The 22,372-nt window shown below is 52.0% G+C and overlaps 1 protein-coding gene across 2 annotated transcripts in view; it reads left to right on the top strand.

Annotated features, from left to right (window-relative positions):
- The first annotated feature begins 405 nt into the window (after positions 1 to 405).
- The window catches only part of LOC144942341 (insulin-like growth factor 1), a 41,463-nt gene continuing 19,496 nt past the window's right edge, over positions 406 to 22,372 (top strand). For both annotated transcript variants that reach the window (XM_078869159.1, XM_078869158.1), the window contains exon 1: positions 406 to 573. In XM_078869159.1, coding sequence (XP_078725285.1) covers positions 523 to 573 — 51 coding nt within the window. In that variant the 5' untranslated portion in view covers positions 406 to 522. The remainder of the gene's footprint in view (positions 574 to 22,372) is intronic.

Raw genomic sequence — 22,372 nt, 5'->3', positions numbered from 1 at the left:
TCGTCACCGGTGTTGGCCGCGAGCGGGTGATCGAACTCGCGTCGCCGGGTTCGTAGCGCAGCGCGCAAACCGCTGCACCACCGCGTCCACAGACAGACACACAGACACACACACGGACACACACACACACAGACACACACACTCACGAAACTCACAAAAGCGTCCAAACTAACAGTCGTCTAAACTTCCCTTGAAACCCCCCCCCAACCTACTACCCCCCCTAGCACCACTCCCCTCCCACAGCCACGTCAACCCCTCCCTCAAACCATCCTCACCCTCTCTGGCCCAACTCAGTAAGCCCAACCCTCCCCCCCTCCTGCTGCTGCTGCTGCAAGCACCCCCCCTACCCCCCCCCCCTTGGTGCACGGGGATAAAACGCGATGCCAAACTTAGATCCGCCTCTCTCTCCCCCCCGCGCTGAAAGTCCGCAAGGAGAGGGAGCAACGGCGCGTCCTCGCCGTTCTTAGCGTCACCGCGATCACGGCAGCGGCAGCAGCAGCAGCAGCACCGCTCGCTCGCACCATGGGCCTCCTCCACTCAAGCCGCCAGCCGCGTCCGCACCACCTCAGCCAGGTGAGGACAGGTGACACCCCCACCACCCACCCAACTCCCCGTGACCCACCACGACCTAAACCCCAGCCGCCTCCCTGCCTTAGTCTCGCTCTCTCTTCTTTTTTTTACGATGCAGAGGGAATAAGAAGATGCTCGGTGTAGTCGGCACTTTGCTTCGTTCATCATTTCGGGGGTTTTTTTTCAATGCTTTGCTTTATGTGCCCCCCCCCCCCTTTCACAAGAGATTTCACGCTCTGCTCTCTCTCGCTCTCTCTCGCTCTCTCTCCCGTCCGACACGGGAGTGTCTCCAAGAGCGGTCTCCGTCTTCTTGCAACGGAGACGGCTCCCTCCAACGAGGAGGAGTTCAGATAAAGAGGCATTGAAGGGTGGCCTCGGGGGGGCGGTGGGGGTGGTGATGGGGGGGGGGGTCTTCGTGCTATGAGAAAACTTTTCTTGTTGTTAGTTTTGCGCCATGAACGCATCTGCTCACCGGGTCCCCTTCGGTAGTGAAGGACCCGCTGTGTATCACGCAGACCCCAAGAGGGACCCCCTTTGCACCGGGCTCCTTCTAAAACGGGGCAACATTCTCCTGCCCCCCCCCCATCCTTTTTAACGGGGGGGGGGTCACCGACCAACGCCCCCCCCTCCCCACACCTCCGAGTGGCACATTGTGCGATCCTTTATCAATCCACTGCTTGACCAAGCCCTGCCCCCCTCCTACCCCCTTCCATCCCCCAAGACCCCGTGCCAGTTACTGCAGGGGTTGTGTTGTGTGTTGTGTGTGTGTGACCAAGACCATACTTTAGCACGCTGGTCAGTGTGAGTTGGTGAATGGGCAGGGTGGAGGTGGAGAAGGGGTAGAAGGGCACGGGCACCCACTCCTACATCGCTCGCCCCCTAGACGTGGGTCCTCGCTCTGTGTCGTGAGCCTCCCACGAGCGCCAAGCGACGGCACCGGCGCGAGACACGTGGGCTGCGCGCTCTGTTGGGAATCTTCACATCATCAGATTGTGCTTCTGCCGAAGAGGCATGCACACAAACAAAAATTAACCCGTAAAAACAAAGTTTTTCACTATAAATCCTTTTTATGCGTGGCATCGGTTTTATTTTATTATTCATTTCTGTTTTTCTTGAGTAAGAGTTTCATTTTTATCACATTGGTATTTTTAATTAAATATGAAAAAAAAATTTTCCTAAAAAGTGGAAAATTTAGGAATTTTTTTTTCACGAAAATAAATTGTCACGCACAACGAGTCTGTGTGCAAAATGTCAGCTCGGTTGGATCACGGGAAGTGGGTTAAAAAACGACCGAAAGATTTGCACGGTCGTAAGCGCGCAAGCAAGCAAGTAAACGTAATATAAAGGATTTAAAAACGATATCGTTGAGCTTGAGCCTATTAAATGTGGGGTAGCGGGTGTGTCCACGGGTGGCTAGGAGATGTTAACTGCCTCGCCTGGTATACAGGAGGTCGTGCGTGGGTACGATCCCGACACTGACGCCTGCTGGATATTTTGAGTTTGCGTCTCTTTCTCTCTCTCCCCGTGGTCGCGTGGATTTTTCTCAGGGTCCTCCGGTTTGTCCCTCCGCATTTAGAATCGACACGCGGTTTCGAGTTTTTATCCGCTGTAAATGTTCACTTGATAACGATAATCCCACTTTGTTGAGCCATCATTTGTGATGGTCAAGTCGCTTCTGAAAAAAAAGACCGACTTTATAGCAGCTCAGCGCGGCCTTACTTGGCAAGATAAATAACTCGTTTTTAGTTGGTAATTACAGCAGCCCCGCCGTGTGTGACGGCGTATTAAGGTTATTAAGGAAGTCTTCCCATTGATAACAAGAATGTTCGCGTGCCGCGGTTCGTTCTGACGAGGGGGTCGCCTTATCGGAGACTCGATCAGTCGGTCCGGGTCATGGGTCTTCTCTGTAAATAGTTGCCCTACCAGATCGATACTGCGCCGCGCGCGCGAGTGTGTGTGTGTACGTGTGCGCGTGTGTGTTGTGTGGATCAAACTGGTCCAAGGCAAGATCTGTAAGGCAAGATTATAAAGCCCTCTTACGCGTGGTTTCACATCAGCACGCGTACACGCGTTGACTTCTCAAGACGAGGTGTACAATGTGCTGTCACCATGAGTTTCCACCTGCTCATGTGAAGACCAAGAAGAAAACAACCTCCCCCCCCCCCCCCCATTGATCTGATGGTATAACACGAATAACAACTTACGACCCCTTTCGCAAGACAACCCCTCCAAGCCGTGTCAAACTATGTGTTAGTTGACCATACTTCACCACGCTGGTCAATGCGAGTTCATGTACCCTAGACGGGAGAGGTGGGCGAGGAGGAGGAGTGCAAATGACCGGCTGCGATATCACAACACGCCCCTGGCGTTTATTCATCCGTGGCCGACGATCCAACTCGGCCGAGCCGCTTTCCGACACTGGCAGTGACGCTAACCGTTGCGCCACCGCTCCGAACCCACCACCGGTGTCCATTGCCTCCGCCTAAGTAGGCAGTACCCGGGCGCCCGATGCTCTTCACCCCCCCCCACCCCCCGCAACTGGCAGGAGCTGCCCGAGGGAGCAAAGCGGAGTTTGTCCCGCACGTGGTGAACCTCTCGCTTCCCGCTGAGACCCGGCGTCTGTCCGCTCCGCGCGTACGAGCTCCGTTACGCTGCAACTTGTTCCGTGCCCGCCGCCGCACCAAGCCGAAACCGCGTGCCGCTCGTCCAGAGCCGCTCGCGTCTCGCTCGCTGCGGTAAAGGAAACGTTTTGTCTCGAGGTTCATGGAATTCATAGTTTATCTGTTCCTCCACCAAAAATGCCCCGAACCCCCCTACCCCACCCTCCCCCCCCTCTCTCCTTACTGCCCTCCCCCCCCGCCCGCCCGCCCGCCCGCCGCGTTCATACGAACAGCGGCACAATATCAACACGAACCGATTTCTCTCCAACAATATTTGTGCGAACAGCGGTCGTCCTCCTCCCTTCTGCAGACTCCGTTAAACGTGGGAGAAACCCTCTTGCATTTCATGCCTTTTTCCCCCGTGTTAATATCAAATGAATAACAATCATTTTTTGCAGCACCACCTCCCCCCTCCCCTTCGTCAATTTCACTGCTGGACGAGGGACTCCCCCGACCACGCAGCGTAGGTCACATGCCGGAAGTGGGGGTATAGGGGGGCGAGGAGGGGGGGCTGATGGAGGGGGGGGGGGTTGTTTGACCATACTTCACCACGCTGGTCAGTGCGTGTTCGGTGAACGAGAGGAGCAGGGGGACATCTTTCAGCGAGAGCTCGCCACTCGCAGGATTTGCCGTCGCCCAGGAATCTAACTCGGGTGGGCGGGTGTGTAACCCAGTGCGCTAATCACTGCGCCACTACTCCTTCCTTCCTGCTCATGATTATTTTACTTAAATTCAGAACGACATCGCCGCCGTCCGCTTCTTCCTGCCTTCCCAAGACACCGCAGAGCCTCGTGAGAGACCCAACGCAGAAGATCCCTCTGGGTTCGATCTTCCACGAAGCTGACGGTCCACCCTAAACCGCATCCACTGCACAAAACCATGGCAGATGCTGCACGAATGGAACATGAAGACAGCTCTCCAGTCGTAGGGGTGGTGCGACTCTGGTCATCCAGGACAGACCGTGGTAGTGCAACGTGTAAAGACGCTATAATTTCCCCAATCTACAAATACGAAGGAGACATCACAGCGATGATGATGACAATGCACTCCGCTGGTTATCTGGGCTTGACTACTTGAATGTGAAATTGTAGTTGCTGCTCTGCATCTACATCAGCCGCATGGAAGAAGAACGTGGACTCAGCACTGCACCATAGACTCAACACTGAAGTCCATAGACTCAGCACTGCTCATGACTCAGCACTGAAGTCCATAGACTCATCACTGCTCATAGACTCATCACTGCTCATAGACTCAACACTGCTCATAGACTCATCACTGCCCATAGACTCAGCACTGAAGTCCATAGACTCAGCACTGCCCATAGACTCAGCACTGCCCATAGACTCAACACTGAAGTCCATAGACTCAACACTGCTCATAGATTCATCACTGCTCATAGACTCAACACTGCTCATAGACTCATCACTGCCCATAGACTCAGCACTGAAGTCCATAGACTCAGCACTGCCCATAGACTTAGCACTGCCCATAGACTCAACACTGAAGTCCATAGACTCAACACTGAAGTCCATAGACTCAGCACTGCCCATAGACTCAGCACTGCCCATAGACTCAACACTGAAGTCCATAGACTCAGCACTGAAGTCCATAGACTCAGCACTACCCATATAGACTCAGCACTGACCGCAGTGCAACGTATAACGACGCAACAAAGCCCCGATCCACAAATACGAGGGAGACATCACAGCCGATGATGATGATGACGATTCACTACTCCTGCGCTACTGCTCCTGACGCGGTTGGCTGGGCTTGAGCCACCACCTGAAATGTGAAATTGTCGTGTGTTGCCCTCCAACTACATCGTCAGCCGTACGACAAGAATACGACGAAGAAGAAAACCCAAGAAGACCGCAGAGGCAAAGTTCTCCGTACGCGCCCTCTGTGCAATGCCCCCCGTGTCTGGGCGAACCGATGTGTAAAATGTACAACGCCCTTTTGTAAAAACGTTGGAGGGAAAAAAAAGCCACGTTTTGTATGGAAGTCTCGGTCCGCGGACTTTTTTTTTTAGCCTTTAATCCCACCCAGCCCAGTCGCGAACGCACACACACACACCACACACCACCGGCTCTCATACCATTCCGCTGTCTGCAAAACCGCCGAGATTTGCATACAGCTGTACACCGCGCGGTTGTTTCAGTTTTATTATGAAGTCGCCTGCGAGCTAGGAAGCTCTGCAAGTCGGGGTTACATAAATTGAAAAAAAAAAACTCACACGGACCGTGACAGACGCAGCAACAACGTCAGAGGAAGAAGAATTAATGATTGAGGCAAATTATGTTTTTTTTTATTTTAAAAGGTAAGAAATCATAGAATTTCAAATATAATATTTGTCTTTTAGAAGTTTTGAGCCAATTAAGGAATTTAAAAAAAGGGCAAGATTCGCGCACAAAAAGTGGCAGTGGTGAAGCACACCGTGTCCCAAGAAACACTAAACGTAGAAAGCACAAAGACAAAGATCTCCCATATAGCCTTAGCAGACTGAAGGGGCAAGTGCTGTTAGCGAACACCTATTAAGGCCGCAACGGTGCACGAGGGGGTGGGTGACCAGCACCACGCCCGACCGCCTTTATCTCCCCGGTGGCGATGTTTACACACCGCACCAGGTACTTATTTGAGGCTGAGTCGACCTACGGGAGGCCCAGGACCGGTTCAGATAATCGTCACTGATGTTGGCCGTGAGCGGGAATCGAACCCGGGTCGCCGGGTTCATAGCGCAGCGCGCTAACCGCTACAGTGCACACACACCGCACACACACACCGCACACATACACACTCCGCGCATACACACACTGCACATACACACACCGCACACACACGCACACACGCACACACCGCACTCACACACACACACACCGTACTCACACACACCTCACACAAACACACACCGCACACGCACACACACACTGCACACACACACGCACACACACCGCACACACGCACACCACACACACACACCGCACACACACACCGCACACACACCGCACACACACACCGCACACATACACACACCGCGCACACACACACTGCACATACACACACCGCACACACACGCACACACGCACACACCGCACTCACACACACACCGTACTCACACACACCTCACACAAACACACACCGCACACGCACACACACACTGCACACACACACGCACACACACCGCACACACACACACCGCACACACACACCGCACACACACACCGCACACACACCGCACACACACATACGCTGTGTACATTTGGAAACCACTGGAACTACGCACTGTGAAACAATCTCGATCGAAAACTCATTTCTTTAGAACTCCTTTTTGTGTTTGCTGTGTTGTCCTTCCACCCTGCCCCGCACCTCCGATTAACACGGTTGGCTACGTACGGTGCGAAAGAAGTTGAACGTAAACACATACATTACATACTCAACTGTTTCAATAAAAAAAAGGAATAATATCTCTCTCTCTCTCTCAGTTTCTCTAATCTTGTCTCTCCAGTCGTTCGACTGGACTTCTGTGATAAAGAGCTTCACAGCTCATCGGATTCCTCCAGAATGAAGTAAATAATTCTAGATTTGAAGCTTTCGTGACTGCAAGGATTCATATGCTTAGGTTTTTTTCGGTAAAGTCACGTAGGTAAAAAATTTAAATTAATAGAAGTAAAATAAAAAAATAAAATAAAAATCACGACGCTTCGGAGGCAACACAAGCTTCCGTCTTCAGGTGGAACCGTCACAGCACGATAGCTGTATCAAGTAATGTCATTCTGTCCTCTACCCAAGTCACTTCTCACGCAATGCCCTCCTGTGCACGCGCAGCGCTCTGTGCGTGCACTAACACCTAAATCATTATCATAATTACGATCACATGACCCTGTATTAACAAAAGAGCAAAACGAAATTCAACGCATTTGGGAACAATACCGCGTGGCCTCAAACGAAAAAAATATAACATGCGACGTTTCGGGCAATGACCCTTTTGCTTACTGAGCACACAGTAAGGTCGTTGCACGCGCTGCAAAGAAGCGTCGCTTGGCACACCCTCGAGGAGGTGTGGATCCTTACTCCTTTTGTAAAGCCACGCTGGTCAGTAATTATTGGAGGTTGCGTTGACGATTGTTGTCGGCGTTATCCACGCTCTCTGCGTGCGCCGCTTGCAAACGGATCGTCCTTTGCGCTCTTCGATGGGCTTCCCTGCACCAGCGCGGTTCTTGCGCGGAAGAGCCACCAGCATCCTCGGCAAATATGGCGCTCTGCGGAACACACTTTCCCCTGCCGATAAGAGCCAGGGGGCAAGGTGTCCCGTGGCGTTATTATTGATGGCTTAAAGCCAGCCGTTCTTAACTGTTGCTGCACCCTAGCACCCCCGCCCCCCCTTTGATTCTCAACCGTCACAAAATGTGTAACGTGAATAAATACAGAGAGAGGGGTTTGATGAAACAACCATTTGTACTTATGTGTCCGTGCTTAATTTGTGTTTTCGATGATTTACCTTCTAAACAAAACAAATCTGGCCCACGTCTCGCACCCCCAGAAAAGGGCATCTCGCACCACGCATGGGGGTGGCGTGATGCACCCCCAGGTTAAGTAGAAAAAGAAGAACCACTGGCTTAACGCGTTGGTGGAACACGTAGATATTTACGAGAACTTCCAACCTCGCTGGGCTGTGGTGGCCAGCAGATGGCAGTACAGCAAATTGGTTGTTAACCCCGCCTTTAACATGTGTTCTTTCTTCTTCTTCTTATGCGAGCCGAGGTCTTCTCCCGTGTCGTTTTTTTTTCCCGCTTGCAAATAAGTCACTTGTCAACACGAGAACAGCCCGCAGAAGCGGATATCGCAGAACTACGTTTGAGATCCCTTCACGTGACCTCTGATCCACAAAGTGAGGGCGTAGGCACTCTTCCCCGTCCACCCACTCTGCTGTAGACGAATGCTCGTCACGTGACAGTCAAAGTGATGTGCTTGCATTATCAGAGCTGGAATTTTGCCAAATTGAGTGCAGAACAAAATGTTATGTACTGGGATGGGATTTGTTTTCGTGCGGTTACTGGTGACCCGGCTGAGACCATGTATGTATGTTTAACTTCTTTCGCACCGTACGTAGCCAGCCGTGCTAACCATCAACGCACTACAGCTGAGACTGTGGTCTAATCGCAGGCGGCTGCCTGGCTATCAACCTCGGCTCCCAGCAGTGCCAGCTCTGCCCAACCCATCCAGTCCCGTGGCGGGCATCTTTAGAACAGCAGCAAATGAAAGAATATGGAAATAACCATCTAACAAAGAAGGGGGGGGGACTGCCCCGCCAGACAAGGCTGCTGTGAGCCATTCTACAGACGAGACAACCTGCGCTTCTGCGGCCGTCTGGAACGCTCTTCTTCCTTCCGCTATTAGGAAGCCCACTGGGAGCGATGCACTTTTGAAACCATGTCGATTGACTACGTACGGTGCGAAAGAAGTTCAACGTACGCACATACTGCATTGCGCGCTTTCAGATGCGCTCCTGGGGCCGTCTGGAACGCTCTTCCTGTAAGTAGGAAGCCGTTACTGGAGCTACGCACTTTGAAATCTAAATTTGCAAACTATTTTCTTGAGAACTGCTTTTTGTGTTTAGTTTGTTGTCCTTCCCTCGCGCCTCCGATTAGCGCGGTAGGCGACGTACGGCGCGAAGGAAATGACGTATCCAGTGACTCCATTTGATATAGGTGAACACAAACCCTGAGCGGACTTTCACCGGATTCAGTCAAAAGAAATCTAAAATCATGTCCAGCCAGTGGATGTGAACCTCCGCACCCTACAGGCGGCCGTGGTGTTGAAGGCACCAGCGGGGATGTGACAGGAGCGACGAGGGGGGGAGTGGGCGTGAGGTTGTAACGGGGGCGGGCAGATTAAGTCAATGGGGGGAGTTGAGGTTGAGGCTGTGGTGGGGGTGGTTTTCTGTATTTCGGTGCAATTGTCTCGGCAATTGTCTCAGGGGAGCTCGGGAGAGCCGCGTGCCGCGTAAGGCGCGTGGCAGAGGGAGGGCTCACCTGGCAGGCTTGCCCAGGGGCTCAGCGCAGCGTAGCGTGGACGGTGACCGTGCATACGTGGAATCACCGTGGTGGCGGTGGTGGCGGTGGTGATGCTAATTATTATGGGGACGCGCTTGTGCAGCGGTGAGCGCTACTCTGCGCTACGAACGCGGCGGGCCGAGTTCGATTCCCGCTCGAGGCCAACACCGGTGGCGATTGTCTGCACCGGTCCTGGGCCTCCCCTAGGTCGACTCGGCCTCGAATGAGTACTTTGGTGCGGTGTGTAGTAAACATCGCCGCTAGGGGAGACAAAGGCGGCCGGGCGTGGTGTTGGCCACCCACCCCCTCGTGCCGCCGTGCCGGCTTTCGCTGACAAGCACTTGCCCCAACAGTCTGTTGAGGCTATACGAGGGATCTTTGTCTTTTTTTGTTTGTTCTAATAATTATTATTAATATGCAGCCCTTTGTCGAAGCTCTGCGATGACGACGAAGCGTGTCCGCCTTGAGGCCTGTTGACTCGTGCCCACTTCGCCGAGATTTGTCAGAACGGCTCAAATGTCACTCGTTGCGAGCGTGAATTCATATAGCCGTGGTCGCGAATTGAACTCGGGTTGCTGGCTCCGTAGTCGCAGTGCGTTGTCTGCATGGCATCAACAATAGGTGCTCGCTAACACAATAGGCGCTCGCTAACACGGTGTTTTACACAGGTGTGTGGGAGTGTGCTGTGGGGAGCGGTGGTGCAGCGGTTAGCGCTACGCTGCGCTACGAACCTGGCCACCCGGGTTCGATTCCCGCTCACGGCCAACACCGCCAAGTGACGATTATCTGAACTGGCCTTGGGCCTCCTCTAAGTCGACTCAGCCTCAAACTAGCTACCTGTTGCGGTGTGCAAACATCGCCACTGGGGAGACAAAGGCGGCCGGGCGTGGTGTTGGTCACCCACCCCCACGTGTGCCGTGCCGGCTTTCATAGGTGCTCGCTAACAGCACTTGCCCCTACAGTCTATGTACAGGCTACACGGGAGGTCCGTGCCTTTGTCTTTGGGTGGGTGGGTTGGGTGAATCTTCGTCTTTGTCACGAGAGTTCAGTCGGTCCGCACTGCGCTTCCAGTCTCGCCGCTCGGGTTTCTCTCTCTCTCTCACTCTCTCTCTCTCACTCTCTCTCTCTCGCTTCCCTTTGGCAAAACAACGAGAGAGATAGAGGGTGGGAGGGAGAGCAAAAAAAAACGATTCTCTCGGTCAAAAGAGCAGCAGCGGTGGTCTTGCATTGTGGTCAAATTTCAGAACATGTCGCGCTACTGCTGTTTGTGTAACGCGGTTATCCTGGGGCACAAATGTGCGGGCAATAAAAACAACAGCAGCAGCAGCAACAACGAATCAATGTCGACGATATCGACAAGGCGCAAAGAAAGACGTGAGCATGAAACGACCAGAGAGAAATACGAATTATTTTAATAGTGGTGGGGTGGTGGGGGTGGGATTGTGGTGATTTTGTTAAGGAAGTTTTAACCGCTTGCACTCGAAAGTAATGACCGCAATAAGTATAACCCGTAAAAACAAAGTTTTTCACTATAAATCCTTTAATGCGTGGCGGCTAGAGTCCTCTCGTCCTCTGGCTTGAGATGGCTGCCACCTATGGGTCAGATGATTGCATTGCACCATTAAGCAATTGGTAATTAAATATAATATTTTTGTCCTAAAAAGTGTAAAATTTTGGAAAAACATTTTCACGAGCATTCATTGTCACGCACAACGAGTCTGTGTGGAAAATGTCAGCTCGATTGGATCACGGGAAGTGGGTTAAAAAACGACCGAAAGATTTGCACGGTGATAAGCAAGCAAGCAAGTGAACTTAATATAAAGGATTTAATAAGTATAACCCGCAAAAACAAAGTTTTTCACTATAAATCCTTTATATGCGTGGCAGCGAACTTAATATAAAGGATTTAAAAATATATTCGCCTGTGGAGGACGCGGGGATCGATCCCGCGACCTTTGGCATGGGAAGCGAGGGCGCTACCAACTGCGCTACTCCGCCACGGCCTGTGGAGGGGTTACGCTCTGGGCACTTACACTGTTACGTTCAGCCAAAGCCATGAATGAGTTCTATTTGAATATATGTAAAATCATTTTTTTGCCTAAAAAGTGTACAATTTTGGGAATTTTTTTTCACGAACATTCATTGTCTCGCACAACGAGTCTGTGTGGAAAATGTCAGCTCGATTGGATCACAGGAAGTGGGTTAAAAAACGACCGAAAGATTTGCACGGTCGTAAGCAAGCAAGCAAGCACGCAAGCAAGCGAACTTAATATAAAGGATTTAAAAAGCGTCGAACCTTTATTGTTTTGTGGTTTTCTCGAGACGCGGTCTACGAAAGGTGCGCGCGTTTTACGCGAGCGACGCATTCACGAATACCCCGTGGGGTTTGTGGAGGTGCTGTGTGTTTGTTTGTGTATTTGTGTGTGTTTGTTTGTGTGTTTGTTTGTGTGTTTGTGTGTGTTTGTGTGTGTTTGTGTGTGTTTGTGTGTGACTAATTAATCTGGAGTCATTCTCAATTGCACCTACTTACTGGATGTTTATGCACGCGTGTGTGTGCACGTTGGGTGTGTGTATGTTGTGTGTGTGTATGTTGTGTGTGTGTGTACGCTGTGTGTATGCTGTGTGTACGCTGTGCGTATGTGTGTGTGTACGCTGTGTGTATGTGTGTGTGTATGCTGTGTGCGTGTGTGTGTATGCTGTGTGTGTATGTGTGTGTGTGTATGTGTGTGTGTACGCTGTGTGTGTGTATGTGTGTGTGTACGCTGTGTGTGTGTTTGTGTGTGTGTGTACGCTGTGTGTGTATGTGTGTGTATGCTGTGTGTGTATGTGTGTGTGTGTACGCTGTGTGTATGTGTGTGTGTGCACGCTGTATGTGTTCACGCTGTGTGTGTCTGTGTTGAACTTATTCACACACCGCAGCCGTGCACCGGTTAGCGCGCGGCGCTACGAACCCGGCGACCCGAGTTCGACTCCCGCTCACGGCCAACACCGGCGACGATTATTTGAACCGGTCCCGGGCCTGCCCTAGGTCGACTAGGACTCAAATGAGTACCAGGGTGCGGTGTGCAGTAAACATCGCCACTGGGGAGACAAAGGCGGCCGGACGTGGTGCTGGCCACCCACCCCCTTCGCGTGCCGTGCCGGCCTTCATAGGTGCTGCTCGCTCACAGCACTTGCCCCAGCAGTCTGTTAGAGTGCGTTTGACCATACTTCACCGCTCTGGACAAGTATGCGGTTATGTCACTTTTTTAAAAAGAAAAAAAACCGGGACTCTGTCCGGAGATGATTCGGTTTCACCGCGGAACAACTTTGGCGACTTTAAATCCAGAGGCGTACCCAGCACGCCTCTGAGCCCGGCTGATAACGTAACAACAAACCCCAAAAAATTGTTGCGAGAGGGGGGGGTGGTGGTGGTGGTAGGGTGAAGGGGGTTTGTGGGATTTAGCACCCACCCCTCCGATCTCACGCAAACACTGAACGCAGAGGCAGTGACCCGTGCCCCCACACCAGAAGCCGTTGTGCCCGGACTGGATTCCTGTTTTGTTGGCTCGCCGCTCGCTCGCCGCCGCCGTCGTCCGCTGTGGCCACTTCGCACAAATAAATAATGCCGCCCGCGATGTCGTCTCTCTCTGTCTCTCTGTCCCTCTCTGTCTCTCTGTATGTGTCTCTCTCTGTTTCTCTCTCTTAGTCTTTCTATCTGACTCTCTCTGTCTCTCGCTGTCTCTCTGTCTCTCTCTGTCTGTCTCTCTGTATGTGTCTCTCCCTGTCTCTCTGTCTGTCTCTCTATCTGACTCTCTCTGTCTCTCGCTGTCTCTCTATGTCTCTCTCTGTCAATCTGTCTCTCTCTGTCAATCTGTCTCTCTCTCTGTCTATCTGACTCTCTCTCTCTCTGTCTCTCACCCTGTCTCTCTCTGACTCTCTCTCTTTGTCTCTCTATCTGACTCTCTCTGTCTCTCGCTGTCTCTCTGTCTCTCTATTTCTCTCTCTGTCAATCTGTCTCTCTCTCTCTGTCTATCTTACTCTCTCTCTCTCTCTCTGTCTCTCACCCTGTCTCTCTCTGACTCTCTCTCTTTGTCTCTCTATCTGACTCTCTCTGTCTCTCGCTGTCTCTCTGTCTCTCTATTTCTCTCTCTGTCAATCTGTCTCTCTCTCTGTCTATCTGACTCTCTCTCTCTGTCTCTCACCCTGTCTCTCTCTGTCTCTCTCTCGCTGTCTGTCTCTCTGTCTCTCTGTCTGTTTCTCTCGCTGTCTCTCTCTCTCTCTCGCTCTGTCTATTTGACTCTCTCTGTCTCTCGCTGTCTCTCTGTCTCTCTATGTCTCTCTGTCAATCTGTCTCTCTCTGTCTATCTGACTCTCTCTGTCTCTCACCCTGTCTCTCTCTGTCTCTCTGTCTCTCTCTCTCTCTGTCTCTCCGTCTGTCTCTCCACCTGGGGCAGGAATAATAATAATAATGATATAATCATCATGTGCTGAGCGGTTACAATCAGAAACCTCGCGCAACGCGCCTCTCAATGCCGCCGCGTTCTCTCTGCAGAAGTGAACTTCTTTCGCACCACACGTAGCCAACCGTAGCTAACCGAAGCTGCCATAGCGTCGATGCCCCCCCCCCCCCCCACGTGTGCTCCCCCATCCTCTCCTCCGTGCCCCCCCCACTCCACTCCGTGTCTCAAACCCCGGCGTCACCGCTCGCCAGACGAATCCCCAGAGCGTTGCCACCCATCTCGGAATTTTCTGACAATTTCCTCTGCACGACAAAGCGACTGGGGCGGAGGGTGCCCCCCCCCCTCCTCCTCCCTCTCACCCCCCCCCCCCCTGCCCCCCCCCTGCACCCGCTTGCCCCCCGTCTTATATAACCCGCGTGGCTCGGAGCCAGTGCCAACTCGGCCAGGGCAGGGCCGGGGCGAGCGGCCACGGGGGTTGGAGGGGGGGCAGCGCTCGGGCTGCTGCTGCTGCTGCTGATGATGATAATGCTGCTGCTGATGATGCTGCTGCTGCTGATGATGATTATGCTGCTGCTGATGATGCTGATGATGATTATGATAATGCTGCTGCTGATGATGCTGCTGATGATGCTGATGATGCTGCTGGTGATGATGCTGATGATGATGATAATGCTGCTGCTGATGATGCTGATGATAATGCTGCTTATGATGATAATGCTGCTGCTGATGCTGCTGATGAGGATGCTGCTGCTGATGATGCTGCTGATGATGATTATGATGCTGCTGCTGATGATGATAATGCTGCTGCTGCTGATGATGCTGGTGATGATGATGATGCTGCTGCTGCTGATGATGCTGCTGCTGATGTTGCTGCTGCTGCTGATGCTGCTGCTGATAATGATTATGATGCTGCTGATGATGATAATGCTGCTGCTGATGCTGATGTTGCTGGTGATGATGATGATGCTGCTGATGATGATGATGATGCTGCTGATAATGATAATGCTGCTGCTGATGATGATGATAATGCTGCTTATGATGATAATGCTGCTGATGCTGATAAAGATACTGCTGCTGATGATGATGCTGCTGCTGATGCTGCTGCTGATGAGGATGCTGCTGCTGCTGATGATGCTGCTGCTGCTGATGATGATGATGATGCTGATGATGATGATGCTGCTGCTGATGATGATAATGCTGCTGCTGATGCTGCTGGTGATGATGATGATGCTTCTGATGATGATGCTGCTGCTGCGGATGATGATGATAATGCTGATGATGATGCGGCTGGTGATGATGATGCTGCTGCTGATGATGATGCTGCTGCTGATGGTGATATTGCTGCTGATGCTGCTGCTGATGATAATGCTGCTGCTGCTGCTGCTCCTGTTGATGATGCTGCTGCTGCTGATGATAATGCTGCTGCTGCTGATGATGATTGAGCCCGCGGTGAGATTGAGTAGCAAGACGTGCAACTGTTTGCAATGCATTTGGACAACCTGCTCGCCTCTGTGGGCGAGATGCGATTACGACTCCAACCCTCGCCCCGTCCAGCGCACAGCCACTAGACTCTGAGACACAAATTGCATTGCAGCCTTCGGCTCCGGTCTAAGTGACCGCGCCGACTCAGCAGCTATAATCCTAAGCCCCAAACCCCGAAATGCCAAAGCTTCAATCCTTGCAACCACCCACAACAATTAATCCTGACTTTCGCTCCGACCCTGAATGCCGTGGTGGGGGGGGGGGGGTGGTGGGGGGGGCAACTTAAAATAGTAGGGTCACAATGCCCCCATTGGGGAGTAGAAATCCACTCGCTCACAAAAAAACAGCGTGTTCCATGGGACGGTCTCCTTGTCTCGGTGTCGAGCGGATGACCGGTGACGGTTTCGCCGTTTCTCTACGCGACTTTACCGAAAGAACCAAAGAGTATGGATTTCCTGCAGTCACGAAAGCTTCAAATCAAGATTGACGCCGTTTCTCGTCCAGATGAGTGTGGGCAGCGGAAGGGAGGGGGAGGGCAGAGGAGGGGTCGCGGCGGTGGGGGGGCTTAGTGGGTGATCCAGGGAGAGGGACAGGGGGCAGGGCCCGGCAGCAACGGCCTCTTGTCGCCTCGGTGACCCCGTGACCCCGGTTCGCACGTCCCACACCCCCGGCCCACCCGGGACTCTGCTGGGCCGAGGGGTCACAGAGGGTGGCCCACTCTGTCTTGAGACTGAAGCTCAGAAACAGAGCCAACCACGCCCACCAGTCTCACCCCACACACCCACCCACCTGGCCCCCCCCACCCACCCACCCACCCCCCCCACTTCTCGTCATTCTTCCCGTGGCTAAGACTCGCTGTGTCTTGTCACGCCGCTCGCGCGCGCCTACATCGTGCGGAGCGGTGGCGGAGTGGTTAGCGCGCCTCGCCACGAACCCGGCCACCGCCGCCCACCGCGTTAGAGTCCACGGCTCGCGGACAACACCAGCGAGCAAACGTCCGAAACCGGGTCCAGTGCCTCCCCCTAGGTCGACTCAGCCTTCGGTGTGTGACTTAACCAACGCGAGCACTGGGGGAGACAAAGGCGTAAGCACGTGCCGCTCGCTGACAGCACTTGCCCCAGCAGTCTGTCGAAGGCTACACGGGGGATCTTTGTCTGAGCGGACGTAATGATTGTTCTTGTACCCCAACTTCACCCACCCCCCATCCCAATCCCAACGACCCCCCCCTCCAACCCACCACCACCACCCCACCCCTTGCTCCAAAGCCCCAACACCCCCCGCCCCCCCCCCATCATTCCTAAGTAATTAAAGATTTGGTTCAATTGGCAGTACATCCCGCGACCCTTGTTGTTCAAGAATGTTTGTAAAAAAAAACGAGAGAGAGACGGGGAGTGCGGCGGTGGCGGCGAGGGTGAGCGGGGGGGGGAAGAGAGAATAAATAAGTCAACTTTTGTCCCAATTTTCAAAGTAACAAAACGTCTGTGCGGCAATGTGGGCCTCGGGGTTTGGTTTGCGTTGTCTCCGCCTGCAGCGGCGGCGGCGGTCGGAATGGGTTCATCGCCCGTTTGTGTGTAAGGCGACTGATGGTGGTGATGATGATTGGTGGTGGTGGTGATGTCCACACAACCCCCCGACCAATCCAGGGTTGCTTGCTTCTCTAAGCGGCGCTGCGGCTGCCTCCTGGCCAACTGGCCAGGAGGCAGCAAAGGGGAAGGGGGCCCTCCCCTGTTGCCAGCTTTCGGGGCTTCTCAGAGGCGAGGGCACTGCAAGAGGGACGAGGAGGGAGGGAGGGAGGAGGAGGAGTTGATGGAGATGCCATCTGTTTGCGAGTCTTGTCAACAGACCCAAGGTTTTCGTGCTTTCTGCACGGGGTCGCGCTATCTAATTGGACGGCTGCTCTGGCTCTGAGGTCGACTCAGCCTCAAATGAGTACCTGGTGCGGTGTGTAAACATCGCCACTAGGGAGACAAGGGGGGTCGGGCGTGGTTCTGGCCACCCACCCCCTCGTGTACCGTTCCGGCGTTCATAGGTGCTCGCTAACCGCACTTGCCCCTACAGTCTGTTAAGGCTATACGGGGGATCTTTGTATTTTGTTTGTGTCTATGTGGGGAGCGGTGGTGTAGCGGTCAGCGCGCTGCGCTACGAATCCGGCGGTCCGAGTTCGATTTCCCGCTCACGGCCAACACCGGTGACGATAATCTGAACCGGTTACTGGGCCTCCCCTAGGTCGACTCAGCCTCGACTGAGTACCTGGTGCGGTGCGTAAAAACATCGCCACGGGGGAGACAAAGGCGGTCGGGCGTGGTGCTGGCCACCCACCCCCTCGTGTGCCGTGCCGGCCTTCATAGGTGCTACTCGCTAACCACACTTGCCCCAACAGTGTGTTAAGGCTATATGGGGGATCTTTGTCTTTATTGTAAGAATAGTTAAGTTACTTAATCCTCTTCATCCCCTCTGAGACATAATGCCGCACCTTATAAAAATATATATTAACATATATTAATATTTCAGAATATATAATAGGCAACGGGAAAAAAAATTCATAGCATGTATGAATCAGGGCCATTAGCCGCAGTGTTTCCGATTGTATATTTGTTTCGTCTTTGAAGACCACAAATTTTAGGTTGACGAATGCGCTGTGGGTATTTGTTAGTTCATGATGTTGTTGTTGTTGCTAGTTGGATTTGCATGAAAGTGCCATTACCGTTTCCCGTGTGTGACGATTTGTTAACAACAACGACGACGGCAACGAGCATCACGCTCACTGAGTCGTGATCTCTTTCGATGTGGCAGCCTTGGTGAGCCAGCCGGCTCAAGTGTTGTTTTGTTAGTTACGTTCCTGTCGCAGGAGTCAGTGTCTCCACGGACACACACACACACACACCGCTGTTCACGTCTTTGCCTCTTTTTACAACGCGGCTGCACTTTTCTGTGATATTAACTGAACTACATTTGTTTGACTTCACCAGGTCAGACCCACTGAGCTGTATCGCTCGTTTTTTTCATAAGCCACAATCGCCGCAAATGATAGCTCAGCGATGGAAATTCATCGCAGCAGAATGCTCTGAATGCACGGCGATTCTGAATGTGCAGGGGGGACAAACACGACCACGGGGAGAGAGACACACAAACTCAAAATATGCACTTTAACACGTAGGCTTTTGCGACTAATATCATCCATAATATAGGGTTAAGATAGGCTGTCGCCTGATGTAGCGAGTTGTAATTACCGGCGAAACGTCGTACTCAGGTTGTAAATGTTGTGGATTTGCTCTCCAACACACCGGCGTGCTGAACTAGTAAGGAATTGGCCACGTTCTGTGTACGTGACAAACCTTACTAGTTGGCTGTGTCGGGTGGTGGCGGGTTTAACGACACATTTATATATTTACTCGATCTAACCCAAAAAACTTTTTTTCCAAATATACAGCAGGCGCCAGAGTCGGGAATCGAACCCACGACCTCCTACATACCAGGCGAGGGAGTTAACATGTTAACATCTCACCATCGAACCATCCCGTACTCGTTTTCTGACCAGAAAACTTTTCTGTTTGTGCTGCTGCTCATACCTGTGGTCACGCGGCACCACAGATATCGCGTGTAAGAAAAAAAAGTGACAATAGCTAAAACGGTGGACCTCCATCACGCGTAACAAATCAAATGAACTTAAACTTGTTTTACAATCGGTCTCAATTTTGCTTGACGTTGCCACTGTGTAAAAGCAGTGTCGGGCTGGCACTTTCGCCGATAAGACATCGTCAGTGTGAGAGCCGCCACACGTTGTGAAACCATTGGGGGTTTGACAGCAGCATGACGATGATAATGATGATGGGGGGGGGGGGGGTGTCACTCTTTGTGTCTTGTCGAGGGGGGGGGGGGCGCTAATGGCCACCAGGGGGATGCCAGTGACCCACGGGGCTATGCAATGACTCGAAATTCCGTAGGTTGCCGCTTCGATCTCCGGGCGCGGCGGTTGAGACGAATGTGGCAAGTTTCTTAAATCTCTCTTCGCCGTTGTTCCACCCATCGGCGTGTGTGAAGTAAGCACCTTCACCAGACGTCATCCACCCGGCAGGTGCTTCCACCGCTTCCAAGACTTCTGACCATCGTGGAAGAGTAGGCCAAATCACCCTCAGCACTAGAGGGGACTCTCTGGAGCTCCCTCTAGAGTGGAGGGACCTTCCGCCAGCAGTGACGCGAGCCGAGCAGTTGCAGGGCTGCGCCTTTATCCGCTACCTAGTATTTGAAGCAGATGCAACGCTTTCCGAGGTGAACTCTCTCTCAATCCGCACATTCTTTTCCCAGCTGATGATGAAAGTGTCTCATCGTCTGGAAGGAATGTTGGGTTTGAATGTCGGCGGCTGCCAGCTTCGTGCGGATTGAATGCCAAGTGAAATGCGCGACGTATGGTTATGTGTGTTGGACTTCTTTTGCACCGTACGTAGCCGACCGTTGCTCATCGGAGGTGCAGGGGGGGGAAGGACAACAACCCGAACACAAAAAAGACATACTCTTAGGTGTTTTCGGTAAAGTCACGTAGGTAAAAAAATAAATATAAAAAATACAAAATACAAAAATAATAGAATAACTAATAGAAATACAATTAAAAAATAAAAAATAATAGAAAAAATCATAGAAATAAAATAATAAATATTTTATTTCTATTATTTCTTCTATTATTTGTATTATTTATTTGTATTATTTATTTATTTACCTACGTGACTTTACCGGAAAAAAACCTAAGAGTATGAATCCTTGCAGTCACGAAAGCTTCAAATTTAGAACAAAAAAGGCAGTTGCAAATAAATTAGTTTTCAATCTTGATTTAAAAGTGCATGGTTCCAATGGCTTCCTGATGCCGGACGTGTTTTCAGTGCCCGCTTCTTGGCCACAAATGATGGCTGAACGAGGTGGCCTGTCACGTGGAAATGTACAGCAGACAAATACTCTAGAACGCGTGATGTTGATTCTAAATGTGTGTGGGGGGTGGTGGTGGTGGGGGGGGGGGAACTGAAGGACCACGGAGAAAAATCCACGCGACCACGGGGAGAGAGAGAGACACGCGCAACCTCCAGATATACAGCGGCAGGCGTCAGGGTCGGGATCGAACCGACGACATCCTGCGTACCCAGCGAGGGAAATAACATCCCAGATTTGAAGCTTTCGTGACTGCAACGATTCATACTATTAGTTTTCTCGGTAAAGTCACGCAGGTAAAAAAAAAACGAAATTAAAATTCATCAAAATAAAAGAATAAAAATCGTGATTTTTACATAAATAAAAGAATAAAAATCGTGATTTTTATTCTTTTATTTTTATTAATTTTAATTTCATTTTTTTTACCTACGTGACGTTACCGAAAAAACTAAGAGTATAAAAATAACATCCCGTCACCGCGGTGGCCCATTTCTTCCGTGAGCCCACAGTTCACCTGCAAGCGACGCAGGGCCACAAAGCGTGCGAGAGAGATAAACAGATGACATTTAAGGCCAACTTTATATCAGCAGACACGGCGTGCTTGGCAGAGGGGGGCGCATTGTGAGGATAGTTGGCACGGCCGACAGGGTTTGCAAGACTGTTGTTGCTCACGGAAGCACGAACAGAAAACATAAAATACTTTCCATAGCATCGCGGTTAGAACATTACCCGCGGTTTTAAAACGGCGAACAACCGTTTAATAAACCAGCCTCCCCGTTGTAATTATGGTAAACAGTGGCTCCATTTGCGCGACACGCAAAGCCCAAAGGACATGTTTAAATTACATCGGGTGAAACGACGCTGTACGTGCAAAATAACCGCGGCGAATATTTTTTGTGAAGTCAACAGCCTTCTGCGTTTGGCAAATCGCTCCGAATCATCATACTTGCGATGGAAGGCCGCAGTTAATTACGCGCCGCGCTAAAGTTTATATGGCGTGCACAGCGCAGACACGACAAGCCACCTCTGATGCTACAGGCACAAAAAAAGCAAAAAAAAAGCCAACTTGCACGGCGTTGACAAAAGTCAAGTTCAACATCGCGGGCCTCCCTGCAAGCCGAGGAACAGTGAGGTGAGCGTGGTCCGCGTTTGCATCCTCGCTGGCGGCAGGGGAGCAAACACAGCCCGAGGAACGGAACGTCGCTGCTGCTGCTGCTGCTGCCACCGTGAAGAGCTCGTTAGAAAAAACCAAATCTTATCCCAACCCGACGAGACATGCTGATGCTGCTGCGGTCTAAACGTGTGCGTAAGTTTACGACTCGGTTGCGATCAATCGAGAGTTTTGCGTTTCACGTCACCCGTCCGCCAAGAAGCCGCGACTCTAAATCCCGGTGCGAAATTACAGGGTCGCCGGGCCGAGCGCGTCAATTTGGTCCTGCGCTTTAAAGATGCGTTGTATGTTGAACTTCTCTCGCGCCGCACGTAAGCCCACCGCTTTCATCCCGAGGTGCAAAACTCGGCTTCGAGTGCGCAATCGAGAGCGTGCACACAGGTAGCGAACACGTTGCGTCGTCATCGTCGACGTTGTTTTTTTATTTAATTTACAAACATTTACGTTGCCCTGCCAGCCAATCGACTGTTGCGGTTTTGAAGACCGTGGCCTCTTCGTCCGTTGTGGCAGTCGTTGTTTGAGCCGCACCTCGCCGCGCCGTTCGTCGCGGGTTGCCTCCGACGTGGTGTTCGGGCGGCGTGCAAAGATCGGTTCCGACGTCGCTCGCCACTGACGATTGCCGATGGGCATGGGCCGGGGTCAAACCCAAGTTGGCCGGGATTCGTAAGTGGAAATTCCCGCTGACCGACTGTGCCACCTTTCCCATGGCAAAAATTTGTCTCTTGTAAAATGCGCCCGTCTCTCCACGAAGCGAATGCGTTCTTGTTGTTGTGTGTCTGTAAAATGTGCCCAAGCTTAAGTATATGTATGCATGCGCACACGTAAAGGCAATGGTCCCCCGTATAGCCTCAGCAGACCGTGGGGGCAAGTGCTGTTAGCGAGCACCTATGAAGGCCGCCACGGCACGGCACGAGAGGGGGTGGGTGGCCAGCACCACGCCCGTCCGCCTTTGTCTCCCCAGTGCTGATGTTTTATACACACTTCGTCGGGTGCCCATTTAAGGCCGAATCGACCCAGGGGTAGCACCGAACCGGGTAAGATATTCGTCAGCGATGTTGGCCGTGAGCGAGAATCGAACTC

Source organism: Lampetra fluviatilis, chromosome 27 (assembly GCF_964198595.1).
Source record: "Lampetra fluviatilis chromosome 27, kcLamFluv1.1, whole genome shotgun sequence".
Classification (NCBI taxonomy): domain Eukaryota; kingdom Metazoa; phylum Chordata; class Hyperoartia; order Petromyzontiformes; family Petromyzontidae; genus Lampetra; species Lampetra fluviatilis.
Note: the sequence above shows the minus strand (reverse complement) of the source record. Positions and strands in the feature narration are given on the sequence as shown.